The sequence below is a fragment of the Carya illinoinensis genome, chromosome 2 (genome assembly GCF_018687715.1).
Source record: "Carya illinoinensis cultivar Pawnee chromosome 2, C.illinoinensisPawnee_v1, whole genome shotgun sequence".
Taxonomy (NCBI): Eukaryota; Viridiplantae; Streptophyta; class Magnoliopsida; order Fagales; family Juglandaceae; genus Carya; species Carya illinoinensis.
In genome coordinates, this window is record NC_056753.1 from 36,368,455 (window position 1) to 36,391,310 (window position 22,856).

The 22,856-nt window shown below is 35.7% G+C and overlaps 4 protein-coding genes across 10 annotated transcripts; 3 read left to right on the forward strand and 1 right to left on the reverse strand.

Annotated features, from left to right (window-relative positions):
* The first annotated feature begins 4,386 nt into the window (after window positions 1-4,386).
* On the forward strand, window positions 4,387-9,873 carry LOC122301458 (probable sugar phosphate/phosphate translocator At3g11320). Of its 2 annotated transcripts, XM_043112828.1 has the most exons (6): window positions 4,387-4,585; window positions 4,705-4,919; window positions 6,998-7,465; window positions 8,074-8,177; window positions 8,289-8,517; window positions 9,335-9,873. In XM_043112828.1, exons 1-6 carry the CDS (start codon window positions 4,531-4,533, stop codon window positions 9,479-9,481), a joined length of 1,218 nt encoding a protein of 405 aa, XP_042968762.1. In that variant the 5' UTR covers window positions 4,387-4,530; the 3' UTR covers window positions 9,482-9,873. The 2 variants fall into 2 exon arrangements, with proteins under 2 accessions (XP_042968762.1, XP_042968763.1); XM_043112829.1 differs by lacking the exons at window positions 4,387-4,585; window positions 4,705-4,919 and adding an exon at window positions 6,409-6,709.
* A 1,617-nt stretch (window positions 9,874-11,490) lies between these two features.
* On the reverse strand, window positions 11,491-14,987 carry LOC122301461 (LIM domain-containing protein WLIM2b-like). Of its 5 annotated transcripts, none has more exons than XM_043112834.1 (6): window positions 14,822-14,987; window positions 14,083-14,302; window positions 13,688-13,787; window positions 13,560-13,594; window positions 13,342-13,431; window positions 11,491-11,965 (listed from the first exon to the last, which is right to left on the reverse strand). In XM_043112834.1, exons 2-6 carry the CDS (start codon window positions 14,215-14,217, stop codon window positions 11,756-11,758), a joined length of 570 nt encoding a protein of 189 aa, XP_042968768.1. In that variant the 5' UTR covers window positions 14,218-14,302; window positions 14,822-14,987; the 3' UTR covers window positions 11,491-11,755. The 5 variants fall into 5 exon arrangements, with proteins under 5 accessions (XP_042968768.1, XP_042968769.1, XP_042968767.1 ...); XM_043112835.1 differs by having other exon boundaries at window positions 14,083-14,331; XM_043112833.1 differs by having other exon boundaries at window positions 14,083-14,356.
* A 1,846-nt stretch (window positions 14,988-16,833) lies between these two features.
* On the forward strand, window positions 16,834-19,786 carry LOC122301464 (L10-interacting MYB domain-containing protein). 2 transcript variants are annotated; one of them, XM_043112839.1, is made up of 4 exons: window positions 16,834-17,047; window positions 17,820-18,167; window positions 18,270-18,866; window positions 19,004-19,786. In XM_043112839.1, the coding sequence occupies exons 2-4, from the start codon at window positions 17,850-17,852 to the stop codon at window positions 19,472-19,474; spliced, it is 1,386 nt and encodes a 461-aa protein (XP_042968773.1). In that variant the 5' UTR covers window positions 16,834-17,047; window positions 17,820-17,849; the 3' UTR covers window positions 19,475-19,786. The 2 variants fall into 2 exon arrangements, with proteins under 2 accessions (XP_042968773.1, XP_042968772.1); XM_043112838.1 differs by having other exon boundaries at window positions 17,828-18,167.
* A 1,122-nt stretch (window positions 19,787-20,908) lies between these two features.
* Window positions 20,909-21,446, forward strand: LOC122301929. Its single transcript, XM_043113278.1, has 2 exons — window positions 20,909-20,917; window positions 21,072-21,446. The coding sequence occupies exons 1-2, from the start codon at window positions 20,909-20,911 to the stop codon at window positions 21,444-21,446; spliced, it is 384 nt and encodes a 127-aa protein (XP_042969212.1).
* The last annotated feature ends 1,410 nt before the right edge of the window (window positions 21,447-22,856 follow it).

The window sequence follows — 22,856 nt, forward strand, 5'->3', positions numbered from 1 at the left end:
TCAATGTGAATATTTCTCCACTGGTTGAGATGGTGGAAGAAACTGGAGGCAACGAAGATGCTGATTACAGTGACTACGTTTGGTGTTTTTAAGCGTGCAAGGTGGGTAGATTTGTACATCTCAATTTTAGCGGTTTCGATTGTCAGCTTGTGGTAGGGATTGACAAAGAATGACAAGGCAAATCGATCGTGCGAAGAGTTGGTGTGTAGGAGATTAGATCAAGGTAGAGTTCTCTCAGAGAGTTGATGGATGTGACCAAGGTAGGATTGGCGATCATAGGGTTACCATCCTTCATACGGATTGTTGGGGACCATGCCGAAGGGTTGAGAAGTGTTAATGATCCTAGAAAGATTGTCGAGTGGCATAGCACGTGGAACAATTGGTATGGTAAAGGCCATGGAAGTGGATTTGAGAGTGGCGGGTGGTGAGATTAAAAAAAAACGATGCATGGTGTCATGAGTGTACCAAAAGGCATATTTGAGCACAAAAGGTCAAAATGGAAAGGTCGAAAAAGTTGGATGAAATGAAAAAGTGTCCTGAATGGAGAAGGCAAAAGTCGGTCGATGGCAGGCAACTGGTGTGAGGGTAGGGTGGGGGGTGTTGAGGCAGCGTGTGCCTTGTTGGTGGTAGGAGAGAAGCTAATCAAAAAGCTGAAAAAGTTGGATGAGGAAGCAAAAAGTTGGAATGGATGCCAACTTGAGCGATGGTTGTGTGGCGGTAGGAGAGAAGCTAATCAAAAAGTGAAGCTGAAAAAGTTGGAAGAGGAAGCAGGAAGGGCATGGGAAAAAGGGCAGAGGTTGGATTGGTGGATGAACGAAAAAAATTATTCTTTTATGAAGTGTGCTATTGTTGTTCGCTTTGGGCTGAAACGGATTCTGTTTTTTAATTCCGGTAACACTTGCCGTGGATGTTGACATGTTGTAGTCTTTAGTTTGAGTAATTATTAGGGCACGTTTGATAAATGAGAATTAATTTAAAATTCTCGTATTATTATTATAATTTTATTAAATTTTTATATAAAATATAATAAATAATTTAATTTTTTAAAATTTTAATTTATTTTTTTTAATTTTAAAATAATAATAATACTAAAAAATAATATTATAAATTTTTATTTCAAATTTAAAATTATCATCTCTACTTTCAAATATGTCCTAAGTTGTTTATAGACACGTAGTCAACCTATCATAAGATGACATATTATTAATGAAAAATTATATTCCCCGCATCAACGTCAATTTTTTTTTTTTAAATGATTTTATTTTATTTTTTTTAAATTAATTGAATTCTTTTATTTATCATCTATATATTATGTATTTGATAAGAAAAAAAAGTTAAAAAAAAATTATATATAGTGTATAGAAATGAAGAGTAATAAATCTATTATTAAGTGGTTAGAAGTACCAAGACATTTATAGTCTAAAATTCTTAGTAACTTTCCTTCTGGTTGTGTTCCAGTCTTACAAAGATAAAGCGATCCACATCTTCTATTATTTGCCGGGTGCTTGGATCGAATTACAAGGACTAACGTCTCGTTTGGATGTTGAGGTGAAATAAAAAGGAAAATTTATGAATATTAATTAAATAGTTTGTAAATAATAGTAAAATAATTTAAATTAAGATGTTTTATTATGAGATTTTAGAAAATAATAGAGAAAAAGTTTAATAAAAGGATAATTAAATTAAAATATTATTATAATATAATTTTTATTTTGAAATTTGAAAAAGAAAAATTATTTTTTATGTTTTGCACGGAAGTTTAGAAAAACTATAATGATTAGATAATGATTATATGAAAAAGTAAAAAATTTAAAAGTGAAAAGTATTTGTACTTGAGTGGTGTTTAGACGTTGATATGAGATGAATTGAAAACATCTCATTAACCATCTTAGCATCCAAACATGGCTTTAAAAAAATGCAATGTCAAATAAAGCATTTCTACCTGAATGTGCATCATGCGTTATTCAAAATAATAAACCATAAAAAAAAATAAAAAAAGAAAAAATTGTTTTGAGTTTTTTAGATTAATACTCTTTTATAAAATGATAAAAAAAAATTACCAGACTCGTATTCTTTTAGTTGAACGTGTTTTTTTAAGTCCTAAATTAAATGACCAACTTCATAGTTTCATAACGTAGAGGCAGACAAATTATGGTAAAAATCACTCCAAAATCAAATCAGTATCTCTTTTGATGCAGCTATCAGAAATGATTTTTTTGTAGTCTCAGCATTAAATAGGAACAAAAAAGGAGAGATTATTGAAATATGGACTGAGAACAATCCAATCACAATTCCGGTAATTGCAGAAGCTCTCGCAACAAATCTGACTTTCAAAATGGTGAAACATCTTGCTCATCCATCTATTAACTTAGAAGGGGACTCACAGTTAGTCATTTCTTCCATCAATAGAGAAGATGCAATTTGGCAAATCGCTCCGATCATAGAAGATATAGCCAACTCTTTAAGATCTCAACAGGATTAGATATTCAAAAAAATCGATAGATCACAAAATCGATTTGCGCACTTAGTGGCGCAATGGGCCGCTACAAACTTTAAGTTTGGTAGCATTTTTTTTTCTAGCATCTCAAATAGTATTTTGTATATTGATAGTGGCAAAGACCCTCTTTAGACTTATTGTAATTTCTTTTTAATATTTATATATATATGCAAGCTTGATTAGGAAAAAAAAAAAAAAGAAACTTCATAGTTTCGTGGTGTGATGTATTTTAGCCCAATTATTATTATTTTTTCATAGGTTCGAGGTGTGTTGTAATTCCCGTTCGTGTTTATTGATGAAAATAAATGTAAAAATAAGAAGAGTTTTATTATGTATAAATAAATTCGTGTATTAATTTATTTATTAATATTAATTTTTTTATATTTAAAATTTAAATTAATATTATTTTAATAAAATTTATTTTTTAATTAATTATAATAAATTAATACACATATTAATATTAATATGTAATTATGTTTGTAATTAAATTATTTTAAATAAAAATTCCTTCTTATTTGTCATTTTTGTACTTACGCATTTTACGATGAGAAAATATTGACATCAGCTTCTATAGTAAATTACACACTACACACCTTACATCTCAATCAATTTTATTTTCAAATTTTTACTCTTCATTGAAAGTGATAGCTTGACGTGAGAGAGAGTACTTGAAGAGAGAGAAGTGAGAGACATTGAAGAGAGTCTGAAATCTCGCTTGATGAGAGAGAATACATGAGGAGAGAGAGAGAGGATTTGATGAGGAGAGAGAGATCATCTTGAGGAGAAAGAGAGCTTGATGAGAGAGAAAACTTGAGGAGAGAGAGGTTAGAGAGATTTTGAAGAGAAAGAGGTCGAAGAGAGAGAGAAAGTTTGATGAGAGAGAGACGTAGATGAGAGAGGTCAAAGGGAGACCATCTTGAGGAAAGAGAAAGTTTGATGAGAGAGAGAGATTGAGGAGAGAGAGAGGACAGAGAGAAAGAGAGCTTGATGAGAGAGAGAGACATAGACGAGAGTAGATGAGAGAAAAGCATTTGACAATTAAAAAAAATAAAAAATAAAAAGTGTGTGCTGTGTGCGTTCAAACAGTTACGGATACATAGCAACTCCCTTCTCCAATACACGGTATCCAAGCGATGGAGTAGATTACTAAGAGCATTGACAATAGATTAGTCATTACTCAATATAAGTCTAAAATTTTGAAATTAAAACTTATTTTTCTTTACATTGAATTAGCCATATATAAGAAGTTTAAGATTTTATCTACAGTAAATTTAAGCTCCTCACCATACTTGAAGAGCTATGTGCAAAGTTCAAACTCATATTTTTTTATTTTAAATCCCACACTCACACTAACGCTTCCCTCCCCTCTTATACAAAGACCAAAATTACATAAAAAGTTTCACTCTCTCGTTAACAATCACATGTAGGATATTTCTATTATTTTTTTTTTCTAATATAGCAGGAGATATTTATTGTAAAAATGTTTACTATTGTTTCTAATTTTCTAATATAGTAGGGATATATTTAATATAAAAACTTAGATATTCTATGAAAAAATATTTCCAAAATAATAATTTTACTTTTTAATAAAGTTATTAATTAATATATAAAGTGTATTTATAAAATATTAAAAAAAATATCAAATATTATTAAAATATATAATATTATATTATTATTTAAAATTTAAAATAGCTAATTCTATATAAACTAATCTAATTAAAAGTTTATATTATAACTAAAAGATAATATTTAAAATTTTATTTTAGACTTGATAATCGCTATTCCATTGCCAATATTTAAGGTAGCAGGCAGCAATCGTATTATATCCAGACGCGTATCTCGTACAAATGTATGGAACCCAGACGGTGCCACATAGGCACTAGACCATTAAAATCCTCGATGTCAAAATACTTGACCGAGCTGGGACTTTGGCCTCCCACTGGCCACTGGCCCTCACCGTTGGCTGCTGTCAGCCAGGAACCCTCTCTCTTTCTCTCTCTGCGCTGCGATTCTCCAACCCCCACTCATCTTAAATGGCACGACAGATTGCAGTTCTAACTGCTCCGGGAAGCCTTGTATTTTTCAAAGGTATGCTCACTCGCTCACTGTCTGTCTGTTTGTCTCCCTGTCTCTTAGATGCCTAGTTAACCCTAATTGAAAAAAATAAAAATCAAAAACTTGTAGCTCTCTGATCGGCTGATTTTCAGGTGGAGCAAAACGTTCAGGTTGGGCTCAGCTCTTATCCGATGCTCCTCTGACTCTGAAAGTATCAGGGACGAAGCTGTCGTCGTCGGTAAGCTGTAGAAGGAAGGGGTTTGGATCTTTTGGTTCGGAGGGATCAAGGAGCTTCGAAGTTGTTGCCATGGTATCCAACGGTCAAGCTTACCGGTTATCTGATACCCTGCCAGATCATTATATTAAGGTTGGACTTTTCTCCTCATTTCCAATTAATTATTTTAAGTAAATTGTTTCAACGGGCTCGGATATAGGTATCACATGCAACAGATTCGCACATTCCGTCCCTCTCCCGCCCCACATGGGCCTATGGCTACTGATTGGCGGCATTTGGCCCTTTGCCTTGACCCTTCTCCTAAGGTTACTCCGCGTTTGGTTATATAATTCTTCTCAATTAATTTTATTTAATTATTATAATTATTTTAATTTTTAACATAAAATATAATAAATAATTTAATTTTTTTAAGTTTAAAATAATAATAATATTAAAAAATAATATTTTATTTAACTTTCATTTTAACTCAACTCATTATTACATAAATAACTAAAAAGATTATATAGATTTAAAAACTATCACGTTAAATTATTTCATCTTATTATTATAATTTTTTTTAAATTTTATATAAAATATAAGAAATAATTTAATATTTTTAAAATTTTAATTAAATTTTTAAAATTTTAAAAAATAATATTTTATTTTATTTTTAACTTTTATATAAAATTATTTTATTTCATCTATCTATCCATCAATACCTAAAGTTTTTTCTGACCACTGAAAGTAATAACTGTCAATTACGGCCCTAGTCGTAGAATACATATTTTCTACCTTCCGTTAAATCTTAAGTCAACGAGATCGTGTCCCGTCATGGGTATTTGGTTATGGACCACGACACAATGTTATTTGCTATTTTGTTCTCATTTTTTCCCCTTTAAAAATTCAGATTGGAGATATTATTTTTGTTGTTGGGTTTTTTTTTGGGGGGGGGGGGGAGTGATAATGGCTCCTTCATTTCTTTTATGTGACCCGAGTCCCGACAGAAACAAAAAAAAAAAAAAAAACCCTCCCGTATTGCATGCCGAAATGGGACAAAAATTGGAATAAAAATTGAGATGGACCTGTTGATACTTGATGCCCCCCATTTGCAATTCATTACATCCTATAAAACATTTGTTTTCTGATTTCCTAATAGAATTTATTTATTTATTTTTTGTGGGGGGAGTATTTTTCGAGAATTCAAAGACTTTGTACAAGGAATGTTAAAAGATGTCACTAACGTTAGAGAGAGAGAGAGAGACAGGGGGGTAAGTCTACTCAAACCACCATTTCCTTAACAAAATATGGATCCCCTAACGTTTCAACTCGTTCTAGAAAAATGAAAAATTGAAACTGGGTATTACACAAAAAAATACAGCTTTCTTGTACTCAGCAGCAGTGTACACCTCTCTATAACTATAATTTTATTAATTTTTTATTTTATAAAGAAAAGAAATGTAAAACAAGATGATAAAAAATACAAGTAGAAAGTGAAAAAAACAAAGGAAAATGCTATTCTATCGAGAAAATTCACCGAGAAAGGTTATTGATTGTAATATTTTTTTTTTACTTGATAGTTAAAAATGTATTTTTTAATAAATTTTTAATTTTTTTTAAATATTTATAGAGATTTAAAAAGTAGTTGTAAAAAATAAAAAATAAAAATTATACGTTCGGTAACTACTGTGTAAGTTTTATCAGTGAGTGTAGGATGGTCCAAAAACAAATACTGGCACAAAACTAAAACCACCCTAAATTCCGTGGCATTTATGAAAGAGTTTTGACATGCGCGTTTATGGTATGCATCCCCTGTCACTGCTTTAAAACTCTCTCTGTTAAATTGTCAATCGCATTCGTTCTCCCTTCCCCCTGTTTGCAGAGGCCGGCACATTCCTCGTCGATCGTCCTCAATACTCGACCCCCAATCCTTAAATTCCAGCCAGGTCCGCCTCTCTTTCTCTATCTCCCCCTCTCCTCTCTCGCTATGTCTGAGAAATGAAATGAAAATCTGTTCTCCTTCAGATCCATGGAAGTTTATCCAGTCCTCTGCAATATCTTCCCTGGTCTCTCTTCTTTATTGAGTTTACCAATGCCCAGATCTCCATACGCACAAACCCCAACAGATCTGTATCCATGTTCTCGTCTTAGTACAAACCAACTCACCTGAATATTTTCTATCCATCTGTCTCTTCCCTCTATTTGGTTGTTGAGAAAATCTCATCTCATCTCAGCCGTCACATCGAGATACGCCGCCGAAAATGAAGAGCTCAAGCCGATTGTTCACGATCGGGCTCGTGGCCTCCTGGTACTCCTCCAACATTGGGGTCCTTTTGCTCAACAAGTACTTGCTCAGTAACTACGGCTTCAAGTACCCGATCTTCCTCACCATGTGCCATATGACCGCTTGCTCTCTGCTCAGCTACGTCGCCATCGCCTGGATGAAGATTGTCCCCATGCAGACCATTCGGTCCCGAGTCCAGTTCTTCAAGATCTCCGCGCTCAGCCTCGTCTTTTGCGTGTCGGTCGTCTTCGGCAACGTCTCTCTCCGGTTCTTGCCTGTCTCCTTCAACCAGGCTATCGGGGCCACGACGCCGTTTTTCACCGCGGTTTTTGCCTACCTCATGACCTTGAAGAGGGAGGCTTGGCTTACCTATGTGACCCTCATTCCTGTTGTTACTGGGGTCATCATCGCAAGCGGGGTATGGACTATTTCTTTTTTGCTAATTTATTGGGAACTACTTTAAATTTTGGTTATGGGTTTTAGTTTTGCAATTGAATGTGCACTACTTTCTTTGCAATTGGGTCCGTATCACTTGGAATTACTGCACTGCAAAAATGTGGAGATGGGTCATGAGCGAATTGATCAATTTTATTGGGAATTACTTGAGTTGTGGTTATGGGATTTGCTTTGATATCTCCTAGGTCAGTTTTATTGGGATTTTCTGCGAATTGTGCAGATGGGTTTGGAGGATTGGTATAAAACAATTTTTTACGGCCGGAAGATCTAGGATAAGTTATCTTTGTAACCGTAAGATTTTTCACCTTTTTCCCATCTGAACCTAGTTTATATGCTGTAGTTGAGGTTTGTATTTACTTGTGCGGTACAATCGGGCTGACTGATGAACCTTAGAAATATTTTGTTTTTTCTTTTCGAGGTTTATATTTGGTTGTTTCAGTTATTGATAGTGTTTGGATTAGAGACAGGGATGCTGCTTCTAGTATTAAATAATCTTTAATTTTGCGATTTACTGTTGTCTCTATTCATGGTTATGTCTTCTAATTTTGCCATAATTTCATATGGGCACAGGGTGAACCAAGTTTCCATCTGTTTGGGTTCATATTTTGTGTTGCAGCTACAGCTGCAAGGGCACTCAAATCAGTTCTGCAAGGGATTTTGCTGTCTTCTGAAGGGTAAGGAACCGTGTTACTGTTGTTGAGAGTGATGTTGATGGCAGTTCTTGGTCCTGTATTTCGATTATTTTAAAACTATAGTGTACTAAGAGGCACGTGATATTATTCTAGGGAGAAGCTGAATTCTATGAACCTTCTTCTTTACATGGCTCCAATAGCTGTTGTCTTTCTGCTACCTGCAACACTTATTATGGAAGAAAATGTGGTTGGCATCACCCTGGCTCTCGCCAGAGATGATTTTAAGATCATCTGGTATCTACTATTCAACTCGGCACTGGCATATTTTGTGAACCTGACCAATTTCTTGGTCACCAAACACACCAGTGCTCTTACTCTCCAGGTATAGATTCATGATATATATTAATTTCTAATTGTAGTTCAACATGAATGATGGTTTCTGTTAGTTAATTGCCTGTTCTCGTCTTTGGGATCTAAGAAATCAGTTATATTTTTGCCTTTAGAAGAACAACTGCTCAGGAGGAGTGATCTTTACTTTTCCAATGACCAAAATTTAGCAGCTCCATTTCCAATAAGATTTATGTTTTATTTGGGTGCCTTGAATATTCCCAAAACCCATGCGTGATATCTTGGAAATTTGGTGAAAATTCTCCAGTGCAGTTATATTCTCTTGCTGCTAGTTATGGTGCTTATGGAAAGAGTGAATAGGTAAAGATAAACAGTTTTCTTTTCATGTTGGTGTGCCCCTGTTAACTTGATCATATCCATTTTGTTAGCATCATAATTGGACTTTCAAAAGATTATCGTAAAAGTAGGGATGATGAAACGGATGAGTGGGTTGAGAGCATGATGAGAGAATCATCTAAGATGGTTTTGATCATGGATGATGGAATACAATACATTAAAACTGTTTTAGGGGGAGCGGTTTGGTTTAAATTGAAGAAGGCACTCTAGGAAGGATGGCCAAAAGTATGTAGGTAGAAGGTGTGTGGCGCAAGTTCCATGTAGCAATTCCAGGTGTGAGGGGGACGATTGTTTAATTGACGTTGTAGGTCTCTCTTTGCATATCCTATGTTGCGTCCATCTACTGATATGTATATTTTTTTGGCTATTTTTAACTACTGAATCCTTTTCTTTTCTCCACCTAAATAATTTGGAAGTTCAAGCTTTGTAAAGGAAAGGGTTGTTGGTTCTTTCAGGTATTAGGAAATGCAAAAGGGGCAGTGGCTGTGGTGGTTTCAATTTTAATTTTTAGAAATCCTGTCTCGGTTACTGGAATGCTCGGTTATGCACTCACAGTCTTCGGAGTTATACTCTACAGTGAAGCCAAGAAACGAAGCAAATGACATCATTATGGGAGTGAATTAAGTGGATTTTTCTATAATTCAATTTTCTAAAGCAAGTACAGCATTGACGCAAATGGAGGGGAGTTTTGGCGATCATGGTTGGTGCCTTGGTTCTTCCCTCTAATATTTTTTCTACCTTTGCCCGGAAGCCTCAGAGATTGGCTTCCACTTGTATCAGCAAAAATTCAGGATTAGCCTTAAAAGTAGAAAAAGTTCAATAAGCGACTTATATGCCTCTATTATTCCCGTCTGAGGGTTTTGGAGGAATGTCTGGAAATGCTTTCTCATTCTTTCAGGAAGGGTTTGTAGAATTGGGTCTCAACACAGTCAGTCTGTTATTAACATTCCAAATATTGATTAATTAATGAAAAGCATACATAATCTTTCCATTCTGTGATCATATCTCCGCTTGCAAGGATTTACTTCCAACCACATACAAGGATATCGAAACTGCTGAAAAAATTGCATAGTCGGATGGGAACAACAGCCATCTTCTTTTTTCTCTCTGAATCTATGGAAAAGTGGTCACTGGCCGAGTACAAATGGAAATGCTTCCCGGTTCAACCTCTTGATCCGAGTGTTTAAACCAAAATGGAATTTTAGACGATTAGGTCCATCATGCCCATTTGCTGTGGGAAAAAAAGCTCATCATGCAAATAGGAGAGCAGAGAAACCCTGGCATATTTTCCTCTAATATGCAGGAACCGGAAGATAATGCCTCAAACTGGGACCAAAGCCTGATATTCTGTCTATAAATAACCCGAGCGTCAGACTGCCTGCCTGGTGAGTGGTGCCTACCTCTGGTCCATGGATTTGTCGGCAGTTCTAACTTCTACCGCACCCATATTTCAGCCCCCCAGGTCCAGGTTACCTATCTCGTATTTTAAGATCATCTATAATTTCAAAACAATCCCTATAAATTTAAATGTTGCCTAAACACATTTATGCCCATTTCTATAGAAAGTATATAGATAAGAAACTTCAAGAATATATGTTACTATGTACAATCAATCAGGCTGTAAATATTGTCTTTATTTATTTATAAATAATTCCTCCTTCCATAAAATGAACTCCTAAAATAAAAAGATAACAATCAGGATTCGGCTTGATTCGCCGACACAACAGACCATTATTATTAATTATTTATTATACTTGATCACGTGAAAGTCATTTTCACCAAAAGCGAACAAAAGAAGAAACAATGAAAGAAGGAACTCATGGGGGCATATTGGCGCAATGTTGTCCATCAAAAAGTCTACAAAAGATGGCAAGTTGCCAGACGGCGAACTTCAGTATGCATTCTTCCATCAAAGTGAAAGGATAATTAAATAAATGACAAATTATAATATTAAAGGAAAAAAAAAAAAAAAAGGGTACGAAATCAGAATGCATCCTATCATTGTTTCCACTTTAGTCACACACTCCTTTTCGGACTGGAGATCTCCGATTTAACAGTGAGTAGACAGAAATACGATACGACTAGTTGTAACTATATTTTTATTTGCATTTTCTTTCTTCTTCTTTTTTGTAATTTATGAGATACTGCTTATCATCTTTATACCACACACTATTTAGTGAGTTATCAATTTTTATACTTCTATTTAAAGATACACACCACTGAGTGTGGAAATCTTAAAAGAAGATGAGATCTTATCGGATCCATTAGAATAAATGGATTATGGGTCCATCCCCTTCCGAGAATCAGTTCTTCAGGGCTTAAATAGAACACACATGGGGCCATTACTGTAAGATTCTCATCAATCATTGGCCCTACAACTCCACTGGAGTGATCAACACCACTAAACAATTCAGTTGATCAACTTTCTAGTCTTTCAGGGCTTTTCTCTTCGTTTTTTTTCCCACTGCCTATTTTTGTTTCACGAGAAAATTGAAAAACTCTGTTCCTGTCCATTTGACTGATACAAGGAGAACATTTATTTTACCAAATCTTATCATGGAATCTATTTTCTTATAAGCACAAACAGCATCTTTCAGGGTCACAAATAACATTGCCAAATTTTCTCACTCCATTTTTTTTGTAACAAGCCAATACTGAAAGCACATAAAGCTCGTAAAGTTCTGCAAATCAGTCCATTTTACAAAGGTGGCATTAGCAAACACAACAGCATGCTCAACACTGACGAGCTAAAAACGGAACACAGAGCTGAACCAAGTTTTGCTAGTTCTCCACCATTGAGATGAGAATAAGAAGAAACACGCTCAAAAAACAAAAAGAAAGCCATGTAGTCAAACCATAATTCACGGATAGGGAGTCTAAGCCTCTGGAACGGAGGCTGCTGCACGTTTCATTGATGCAGACTTGATAAGATGGTTGTAACTCCCTTTCTCCTTGAAAAGCTGGGAGAAATGGTGTTTGCAATACAAAATGCCCTCGAGGGCTGCATAATTAGATGGGGTTATAGGACAGCCACCATGAGAGCACTTGAAACATGACTTGTGATAGGCCTGGCTCTCCACAGTCACCTGCAAATTTTTGGTCCAAACAAGCCCACGTTATCACAGCCGTAAAATGTGATTTGAGTCTAATCTCGATCAAAATGCATACAAGGGGGATCATATTATCCTGGTAATGATATTAAGCAACTGCATTACATTATATGCGTCTACCTGCATAACGTTATGCATGTACAGCCAAAATAAATTGGCTGGGCACTTAATTGGAGCAACACATCCCACCAATCACTATGGTAGAAGGATTGGCTGCGCACTTGCTTTGCATAGCTCACAAAACATTTGGGAAATCACACTTTATCCTCAATCTACCGCTACTTTTGAAACATGAGTACCAAACCAATAAAGTTGTCATTTAGCCCCCCGACAATATAAGTTGCAATTTACCTCATTGTGAAATTTTTTACCATTAAGATGGAAAACATTAGGTAGTATGACACGATTCTAATGGTTGAATGTTAAAAGAGTTGTAAATTGCAAAAGAAGCTGAATCTTAGGGGTTAAAGTAACAATTTTGATGGTTATAATGCAAAAGACCGGCAGTTTAAGGGGGTAAAATGCTATTTTTTATGAAAGATTTATTGGTAGAATACTTTATTTTTTATCAGTATAAAAGAGTTACTAATAAAATACTCCCAAGAGCATTTTCTCTTATCCGTATTTTGCAATTATTGGCTTTAAAAACTAGCAACCTAAACAAAGGCTCCACTTGTTGTCAAAGAGAACTTGACTAAGCAAAGAATTAATTTGACTCCTTATCAAATAGATGCCCATCTCCCTTAGTCTCAGACATAGCCAAACTTGGCTCCGGCATAGCTTTTATCTGTTGTGTCCCTTCTGTCACTTAATAATTGGCAACCTGATTCCCCAAGCAGCATTCCAACTATTTTCTCACTTCACCTAACAACATTGATATAGGCCTACAAACGCTCACCAAGTAATGTTAGACGCAACAAATTTTCACTCTTGCATCTGCAGTCGCACTTTGGAGAATCACTACCGAATGTAAACTCTGGCACATATAACAGTGCAAAAAACAAACAAGCACAATCATCCTCTATATCCATGAAATGTTACACATTCAAAGTAATTTGGAAGAATATGATTAGAAGTGAATGCCCACGGGGAACGCACTCACTCATCTACTAGAAACAAGCCCAAAGGGTCATCTTAGAACCCACACTGTCAGGTTTGGACAAGGAAAAAGGGGAAACTATGCCAGGTTTGGACAAGGAAAAAGGGGAAACTATGCCAGGTTTGGACAAGGAAAAAGGGGAAACTATGTAGTGGAAGAAAGTGCAAAGAGTCTGTAAGCGTACAAAACTTCAATACAACCCCTCAAGCAGAATATCACAACCAATTGACTTCTGAGGATTTCAGAATTTTACCTTCTCCAGCGGATAAGCCGTTTTACCACAGGTAGCACATTTTTCTTGTGTCCCAGAAAACATGCTGGCAGCTTTGCTGGGTGACTTAGTCTGAAACCAACTTAAGCTTTTGAGAATCAGTGACGATGCCCAAAAACAGATTAGACTCCTTTCAATAAAATTTTCCACTCAAAATCAAAATCAAATGATGAATACATGCAGTGCAGTAGGAAAATTACCAGCTCTGGAGTTAGCTTCTCAGCTGACTTTGCAGCTGTTGGATATGAAATTCATGGAAAATTAAGTAGGAAGAAAAGAAAATCTCCACAAAAATCATATATTGAACTTATGTGGAAAATGGACATACGTGACTGAAAATTCTTGTTGAAACTACCAGTCTCCTTGAAGAGCTGTTCCAAATGAGGCTTACAGTACAGAACCCCTTCCATTGAGGAATAGTTGCTGAGCTGAAAACATAAAAATCGTCCAAATCAATAGGCTACATAAAATCGATCCACAAATCGGAAGGCGGGTTAATGCAAATCATTCTTGCCATGTTACATCATTTATTGGTAAGTAAGCTAGGTTACATAATAATTCCATCTAATAGCAACATGAACAATACAAGTAACTCTCTAAATAAAAATACTTGCAGATGCTTTCACAGTGGACTCATACAAAGTGGACAAAACAAGATAAAATATAAACATATCAGCAAGAACTGCAATATCAGAAAAAAGGTGAAAAACTAGCCAGATATACCTTCAGCGTCCCCTTGCAGTGGGAGCACTTGAAGCAAGACTTGTGGTAAACAACCCCATCAGCAGATAGCTGCTCTACCGGATAAACTGTCTTCTCACAAACCTTGCATTTCAGTTGGGTGCCGGTGAAAGACATTGCTGTTGCCTCGGATCTGAACTCTTCTCGAAGAGCTAATATTTACGCCAAGTCCAAGGCGTTAGATCAGTTTCAAAATCACAGCCTGCTTGGATTTTCCTTTTCAGCGACACCCTAAGTTACTAATCTACTCCATTAACTAAAACCAAAAAGAGATCAAGAATGCGGCTAGACTATGTCAACCAAGGGAAAATAACTCATTCATTCTATTTGGATTGGATAAAACGAGGAAAAGAGCGAGAACAACCCCTCAATTTTGAAACTTTAAGGGATTTATCCAAATATGTTTTTTCTGAGGATGAAATCCAACTCAGTTAATCCATCTACAGATATTTGACTTGGATTAAGTACATTGTTCACCCTCATTAGTCATTATATGAAAATAGAAGAAAGAAAACAGAATCAAAATTCAAGTTTCCTTCAAAATGTCCTCAGCTTTCTCAGAAAGCGATCAGAGATTTAGAGAAACACTTAATGGTGGAATGTAAGAATCTCTAAGAGCAAACCCAAGGAAAATGGAACAGCTTCGATAAAAGAGATTGAATAGGATCTTGTACAATGGGCAATTAAACGTACCCAAATTCGCAGGGTCAAGCATGTTTACCTCGAGAAACAGAGGAATGGTGGATCTGGGAGCTTCACGGGATTTGCCTCGATCTAAAATATAATAAGAATTTGAGAAATGGGTGATTGAAGGCGGAGGGTCAGGGACGTTTTATGCTGCGAAGTGGAAAATATGGATAAATAAGAACACCCAGAGAGACGGAGAGATTATGATATTTAATAAACAAAAAAAAAGAAAAAAAGGGAAAATCCTCGCTGGACAAACTTTTGGCTCCACTTTGTCTGGTTCAACGACTCGATTACGCGGCTGCCCTCCTTGGGGAACTTTGTTGAGGGCATATTTATCATTTATTACACCCTCGCCTCTTTCTGTTCACTTTTTGTGGGGCAGACAGAATTTCTCACTTTTGTTTTGGAAGATCACGATCCAGTTTTTGTATAAACTGCGGCCATTGACCAACGAGAAGATTTTCAGGTATCTCGAATATAATTTAGGTGATATTTTTACATTATTATAATGTAAAATTATTTATATAAATATTAATTTTAATGGCAACAGTTCTACGTGCTTAACATAACGGTACAGGCATTGTATATGCAGCAATAACTGGCAACAGGGAGCGATTGATGGTGCATGCATGGAGGCATGCCATTGCTTGGGCACGCGCGTGGTCTCTATGATGAGGTGACGGCCTTCCTTTCTTATTACCTGAAAGCACGAAAAGTATGTCCGGTTGGTGTCTCAATGCAGAGTGCAAAAAGATAGCCATATTTCTTCGACAGAGAATTCAGAAGCCCGAGTAAAAGAGACTTAATCATGAGAAGCTAGCTGTTCAGAAATACTCCAGTAATCCACTTTCACTATGCATGTCAAATGAAAGTGTTGGGGACAACTCATTAGATCGAGATAACACAGGGTTGCTGATTGTGCATTAGCATAGAAGCAGGAAGGATGCTGGCATTTACATTGTGGGAATGATAAGTAACTTTTAATTTTAAAAAAATGAAAGATTTCTTTAACGAATTTTACTCATCACTGCAAGATGATGACCAGAATAATTTTTTTAGTTTAGCAAGAATAAACAAAAATAAAAAATAAAGTGTGGTATAGTGTAAAAATAATGAATAGAATGGCTTGTTTCTTTCAAATAACTTCAAATCACAGTGTAAATTAGAAAAATTCGATAATTTATGACACCAATTTGTTAGTTTTTATAATTTGGAGTGTAATTTGAATTTTTTTTTTTCTTTAATGATTCCTTGTATTGACTGCCTTCATCACTGGCCAGAGGAGGTGAAAAAAAAATGTTTCTTCTTTGTTGCCCTGTTTGTGTTATAAGCTTAAACCACGGTTTCAATTCTATGTTTCCAACAGGAAGGGAGCTTTGTTTGTAGTGCATATGTTTTTCATGGTGGTCTTCTCACCGAGTAGGGAATAGGGTTGCCTAATTAAGTACCTGTTTGGATTCTTCTAATCTCATTATTATGACTTTTATAAATTTTCATATAAAATATAATAAATAATTCAACTTTTTAAATTTTAATTTAATTTTTTTAATTTTTAAATAATAATAATATTAAAAAATAATATTTTAACATTTTATTTAATTTTTATCGCAGGTTGTTTTTTTTTTATCTAAAATACTTAAAAGAAAAATCCAAAGAGCCATGGTCAAATGAAACTTCCTCAAATTTAATGGACACAATTTAAATTAGAAAGATATTTAAAAATCAAAGATTAAATTTCAACGCCTTTATCATTACATGTTTGTTTTCAAGATTTTTAGAAAAGTTTAAAATGTTTATTTTATTCGATTTTGTGAATTGAGAGGAAAAAAATTGCATAAATTATTTTAAATATTTTTTATATTAAAATTTGTTAAAGTGAATAATAGAACTAAATATAATTTTTTTAAAACAGTTTTTATTTTAAATTTTATGTTTGGATAAAGATTATGTAATAATTTAAATTCAAAACAGGATATTTTTTTTTTGTTTGATTTAAAAGTTATTTAATATATATATATATATATATATAAACAATTGAAAAAATTGCCAAACTAAACAAGGTGGACTTTCCTCACTCGCTGAAGTAAAGAGAAGATTTCTCGTTTCTGTGCCGCTTTTCAAATGAGAGGAGTGGTCAGGAACCATCATCATCCATAGTCGCGAAGCTCAGTCCAGATTTAAGGCGGTCGTTTCGAATGCGACTACTTCACCTCTCTGCAAATATCCTCAAAAGGGTTTCCGAATACTGGTGCTTAAGGTACAATTTTTTGCAGCCTATAAAACTAATCTAGCTACATTGAGGCTATTTTTGTACCTCTCTCTGAAAAATGGGAGGGATTGGAGGATATTTTAATTCTGTTTTGGCGGTGAGCCCTAAGCCTCCACCTGGGTAATTGGCATACTCCAGTTTCCTACCACTTTGGTTCTAAAATGTTGTTGAACGAAATCCAGATTTTTATGGGCTATAGTCATTTCTTGTATTCATTTTGACGTCTCAATCCGTTGTAAATGTCATTAAAGGTACAAAATTTATCGAGGTTTACAGTCGACCTTCTATAAACCTCGCTTGGCAGAATATACCTATATTTAGTTTGCTTAGATACCGGATATCTATCTGGGTCTAAATGCTTCTAATTGCTTACATTTAGATTTATGCGTTCATGTCTATATTTTAATTTTTACCCCTCATGGCGCTGAATATACCTGGAAAACTTGGTTGATTTTATGTTTGACTTTTAACTGGACAAGATTTCCGACTTTTAATCACGTATTTCTATTGTAGATCAATGATAGTGTTTTGGGTTCTCGGATGTGGAATTGTTATTAGTTTCATAATTTTCCCATTTTTTATTTCTCACGAATGTTTAAATACTTTGCGGACATGGTCTTTTTTTTTTTAATTGTTGGGGAGGGGGTGTGGTGGGGAATATTGATCTAGACTGTAGATCATGGTGATAGTGAATCCGGTAGGCGTCTTTTAATTGTGATTATTATTATAACTGATTCTTTGTTCTATGATGCCCGTGGAGTCTGCCAGGTGAATTTCAATTGAAGAAAGAATGTCTCACATACCAACTGAAAAGGCCCATTGGACTCCTTCCTACCACAAAATATTTGTTGACCTATGTCTTGATGAAACTTTAAAGGGGAATAAGCCCGGGACGCATTTTACTAAGGAGGGTTGGAATAATATTGTCGAATCATTTTATGAAAAGACTGGTTCGAGGTATGATATCAAACAAATGAAGAATCACTGGTCGCTTACCAAGTTACAATGGAAAATCTGGGTTAAGCTGATTGGTGATAGCAGCATGAAATGGGATCCAGGAACCAAGAAATTGGGTGCTACTAAAGAGGATTGGGCCCATTATATAAAGGTATGATAGCTGGCTACTCAGCAGGTTATGCTAATTTAGTTAAAACTTTTCATGTTCTTCATGAATTCCAGATATATGTTAAGTTTGAGATTTTTTTTATAGGCCAACCCAGAAGCTGCACAATTTCAATTCATGGAACTGCAGAATGTTGACAAATTAGAAATTATCTTGAATGGAACAATAAATGGTGCATGGATACATCTTTCGACAAGGTATAAGAGGAACAATTGTTGTCTGATCTCCTCCCCTTTGTATGTGAAAGAGGAAGCAATAACAACACCTACTGTGAAGGAGGAGCATCTACCTGATGATGAATTGAGGAGTGCTGTTATGGCTCAGTCTACTCAGGGCATACCAGTTGCAAGTGAACAAAGCATATCTATCTCATTGCCTTCCAATGCAAAAGCCATTTGGACGCCTGTTATACACAAAATATTCATTGATCTATGTCTAGAACAGAAGTTAAAGGGGAATAAGCCTGGATCACGTTTTACTAAGGAAGGTTGGAGAACTATTTTTGAATCATTTCAGAAACAGACTGGCCTGAGTTATGAGACACTGCAGCTAAAGAATCATTGGAATGTTACCAAGGAACGCTGGAAGGTATGGTCTAACCTAATTGGCACTCCAAGTATGAAGTGGGATCCAAACACCAATAAATTTGGTGCGAGTGAAGAAAATTGGGAAGAATATTTGCAGGTTTGCTGAATGAATTGAACACTATCTGTTTCTATATAATTTATCAGGAGCTATTTCTATTTAATTGACAATTGGGGAAAAGCTAATTGGCACTGCTTGAGTTTTGGAATGGTAATAGTGAAAAGTTTTTGTTACAGGCAAACCCAGCAGCTTCACAATTCCGCTTCAAGGAACTTGAGCTTGCTGACAAACTGGAGACCATTTTTGATGGAAGCACCGTTACTGCAGAGACCGAACCAACTAGTCGGCGTAGGAAGTACAACAATAGGTCAACAATGCCTCACTTAAGCAACAGAGAACCAGTAATATCTAAGCCAGATGAGAAAACTGAACGTTTTTGTGATGCTGTTGAATCAAGAGGTGCCTTAATGATTCACGGAGAGGCTCAGTTTGTTCCATCTAGAGGAGGCAAACTCAGTTATAGTATTGGGGAATGCATTGACTGTCTTGATGGAATGGAAGAAGTAGAACCAGGAAGTGACCTCTACTTGTTTGCATTAGATATATTCCTGAAGAAGGAATACAGGGAAGTTTTTCTTCAACTGAAGAACCCTAGTGTACGGATGGCATGGTTGCAGCGCCTGCAATCACTTGGTCCATCTTTGTAACAGAATGCTTGCCATGTTTTGTTTTCTCCTGTCACTTCCTACAGGTACATGTAATAATTTCTGCATACGAGTAGCAATTACAAAGTGGTGGTTATTTTTCAGTCTGGTGGTCGGACGTCTTTGACATGCATGCTTACACCGTGAATAATTTAGTGGCCTTCTGTTATCAGCGTTTAGCGGTTAACTTCATGTTGTAAATTGGACGAGGTCTATGACCCTCCCTTAGTATGTTTTGTAGGTGCAAACAGTCTTTTGAATATTTATGATGACTTATTCAGCAAAAAAATAAAATAAAAAGAGTTTCGCGGTTTACTTTTTCCTTTGTAATATTTATTGATATGGTCGATCGATCGTATTATATATTTTCACTTCATAATTGCTAAACAGTAAGATTATTTCTTCGTTTCGGCTCAAGCTGAAAATGTACAAGGACTTGCCTACTTACCAAGGCTTGCAGTTGTAATTGTTGGTTATTGAAAACTATAACCACCGAGACGCTTGGCGTAAATAAGTAGTTTACATTTAGTTATATTAGTATTTACCAAGCGGTGAGATGTTGGGAAAAAAAGAAATAGATTGAAAATCCAATTCATCATTCGTGGGGTGTTGAATTGATACCATACTGTTCAAGAGGACCTTAGCCTCCAAGCCAATTTCTCAGCTATCTATGCAGCAGCTGCCTCGTGGCTGACCTCTGTTAACCTTGAACTAGTATCTCCACCATCCACCTCTCCGTCTTTCAGCTCCAGGGTATTCAAAAATGTAGTTTTAGTACGGCATAAGCATCCACAAGCCCAACTCAACCTTCCCATACTCACTTTATTTTGAATGAATTTGTTAAATGTTTCACATGACAAAGGGTGTGCTATAAGTGATCATGCACAAAAATCACCGCAGCTGGAGATCACGCAATTGAAGGTGTCAATCTTTCCAAATCTGATTTTTGTGCATGATCACTTATAGTGTGATATGCGGGACAGTGTTTGAGAGTCGAGCTCATTCTTGTGGATATGCGGGACAGGTATAAAATGTTGTAAAAAAGTATTGTGTGTTTATTATTTTCCTTCTAATTGTTACCTGTCCAAAATTGTATAAATATTATTGCAGAAAATATCAATTTGGAACAAATACAGTTGCTCACCGCACTTCCCAAGAGAAGATGATATTTTAATAGCTGAATAAGACTTGGGAAACAACCCAAGATTCAAATTTAAATATTGTAACTCAATTAGCCTTGAAGTTATCCCCGGTAAGCTCTTACCATTTGTCTTCTAAAGTAACACACCAAAACTTGCATAGCTTGATCCGCTTCCTTGGATTCCTTGAGAAATTACTGAGGTTCACTCCCTCAATCTTATAAGCAGCCATCTGGTGCATATTACAGTAGCAAAACTTTTTTCTAGACAGAGCTAAACCGAGAACGAGACATAGATCATGAGCATGGTATGTGTTCCAAAGCTTTGAAATTTATTTATCCTGGTAATCCGCTCTCTCTTTTCCATCTGTTAGAGTAACCTTAAATCATGAGCGCTAGCTTACATATTGGGCCAGGCGAGACCGACGAACTTTTAATTTTCTAGATCTATTTTTGCTGCAGGGATTGGAAGCTGGAAAATGGAAATGGCATGGATCAGTTGGAGGCATCGTGGGTGCACCCATAGACAAAGTCTGGACCGTGGTTTCTCAAAGCAAAAAGCTAACAGAATGGATGCCGATGGTCGAAGAATGCACAGACGTAGCAGGGGAAGAGGGCATGCCCGGCTATGTTCGGCTGGTCTCTGGTTTCATGTTCCCTCAGCAAGATGGAGAAAGGTCATGGATCAAGGAGAGGCTGGTTTCCATGGATTCATCATCTCGTTGTTATGCTCATAGAATGGAAGCAAGCAATGTGGGTTTAGATGGATCTGTAAATTCATTAAAACTTGTAGATTATGGGGATAATTCCACATTAGCTAGTGGACTGGTCATTTGAGTTAAACCCTTTAGAAGGCGCATGTGAGGACAGCCTTATTGATTATCTAGGATATCTCTATAAATCTTGCATTAATGGAATTGAGGGTGTTATTGAAGCAACTGCATCCAAACCAGATTGAGAAGCATATGCATGCATGATGCACTTTTGGAGTTTTTCATGTGATCTGGAAATCTTGTTCCGAAATATAACAATGTGAATGATTGTTGGATATTATATTGTCGGATCTAAACCTATAACATTCCAAGTTAATATGTATCGAGGCCTAGCTAGGCTAGAGATTTTCCTAATGGAATCACAAGCATTCTATATCAAGCAACAAAGAACTGCATGGGAATCCGGTGAGCATGAAGGCCATGATGCGCATAGAAGGTTTTTTATCCACTAAATTTCGATTTTGCTATTATTAAGAGAGAATCCACTCCGTACATTTTCTTTAGCTACCGCTTTGAATTTTGGCTTTTTGCAAGACGTTCTTCTTCCTCTTAACTTTTTGACCTTTCTCGTTAATTCATGCTGCTGACGACTAGTAAATTCTTGCGAGTAACGTCTATTTATAGTGAATGAGAGAGAAGAATAACGAGAAAAATGTGGAAGTCGAAAGGGAGCGGTGAAAAAGACGTGGGATTTGGAACTTATAGCCTTGTAGGTGGGTTTTGTTCTTGGTACATACCACACATATGAAGAAAGATATGATGAAAACAAGTATATAGCTGAGGTTTGACAAAATCAATATAAATAAATATATATATAATGAAAAAGATCATGTGGGATTTGAAACTTGCAGGAGAGTTTTTAGGCTTTGATGGACAGCAAATCAGATCATTACATACCGATGACCTGAAAACTATGGCTCAACTATAAAAATCTCGTGTTGACAAACTATGGCTCAACCATTACATACGTACCGATGACCTGAAAACTAGGACAACTACTCAACACCTTTACCACCATATGCCCCGGCCCGTCTCCTACTCTAGTTATGCCCTTCTCGAAGAGTATATATATATATATATATATATATATATATATATATTATGTACGTAGCACCCGAATACATGCATCTATATATATATATATAACTAATACGACAGGATGGATTGAGGGGTCGGAGTTAATTTAAGTGCCTCACAAATGTTCTGAACAGCTAGAAGGATTAAGATAGATATAAATATATTAATGAGGGCTGATTCGAATCATGAAACGACCATTTGAATCTTTTGTGCACGGCTGGACATGGTTGCAAGAGTTCTTCCGTTTTGTTATCATCATCATGAATGAGCACTATCTTGAGTTTAAATCGTATTCATTACTTAATGCTAGCTTAAAATCCAAACAAATGCATGTATCATAATTAAACTAAAAACTAGGAAAAATAGGATTTTTATAGCTTTTTTTTCACACGGAGAG

Bases quoted from the DNA above. Each gene is read 5' to 3' on its own strand.
- LOC122301461 (XM_043112834.1), bottom strand. From the start codon at position 14,217: ATGTCTTTCACCGGCACCCAACTGAAATGCAAGGTTTGTGAGAAGACA. The intron at 13,595-13,687 runs GTATGTCCATTT...CATATCCAACAG, and splicing joins CAACAAGAATTTTCAGTCAC to CTGCAAAGTCAGCTGAGAAG. The intron at 13,432-13,559 runs GTAATTTTCCTA...AGTTGGTTTCAG, and splicing joins AGAAGCTAACTCCAGAGCTG to ACTAAGTCACCCAGCAAAGC.
- LOC122301458 (XM_043112828.1), top strand. From the start codon at position 4,531: ATGGCACGACAGATTGCAGTTCTAACTGCTCCGGGAAGCCTTGTATTT. The intron at 7,466-8,073 runs GTATGGACTATT...ATATGGGCACAG, and splicing joins GGGTCATCATCGCAAGCGGG to GGTGAACCAAGTTTCCATCT. The intron at 8,518-9,334 runs GTATAGATTCAT...TGGTTCTTTCAG, and splicing joins CCAGTGCTCTTACTCTCCAG to GTATTAGGAAATGCAAAAGG.
- LOC122301464 (XM_043112839.1), top strand. From the start codon at position 17,850: ATGTCTCACATACCAACTGAAAAGGCCCATTGGACTCCTTCCTACCAC. The intron at 18,168-18,269 runs GTATGATAGCTG...TTTTTTTTATAG, and splicing joins ATTGGGCCCATTATATAAAG to GCCAACCCAGAAGCTGCACA. The intron at 18,867-19,003 runs GTTTGCTGAATG...TTTTTGTTACAG, and splicing joins ATTGGGAAGAATATTTGCAG to GCAAACCCAGCAGCTTCACA.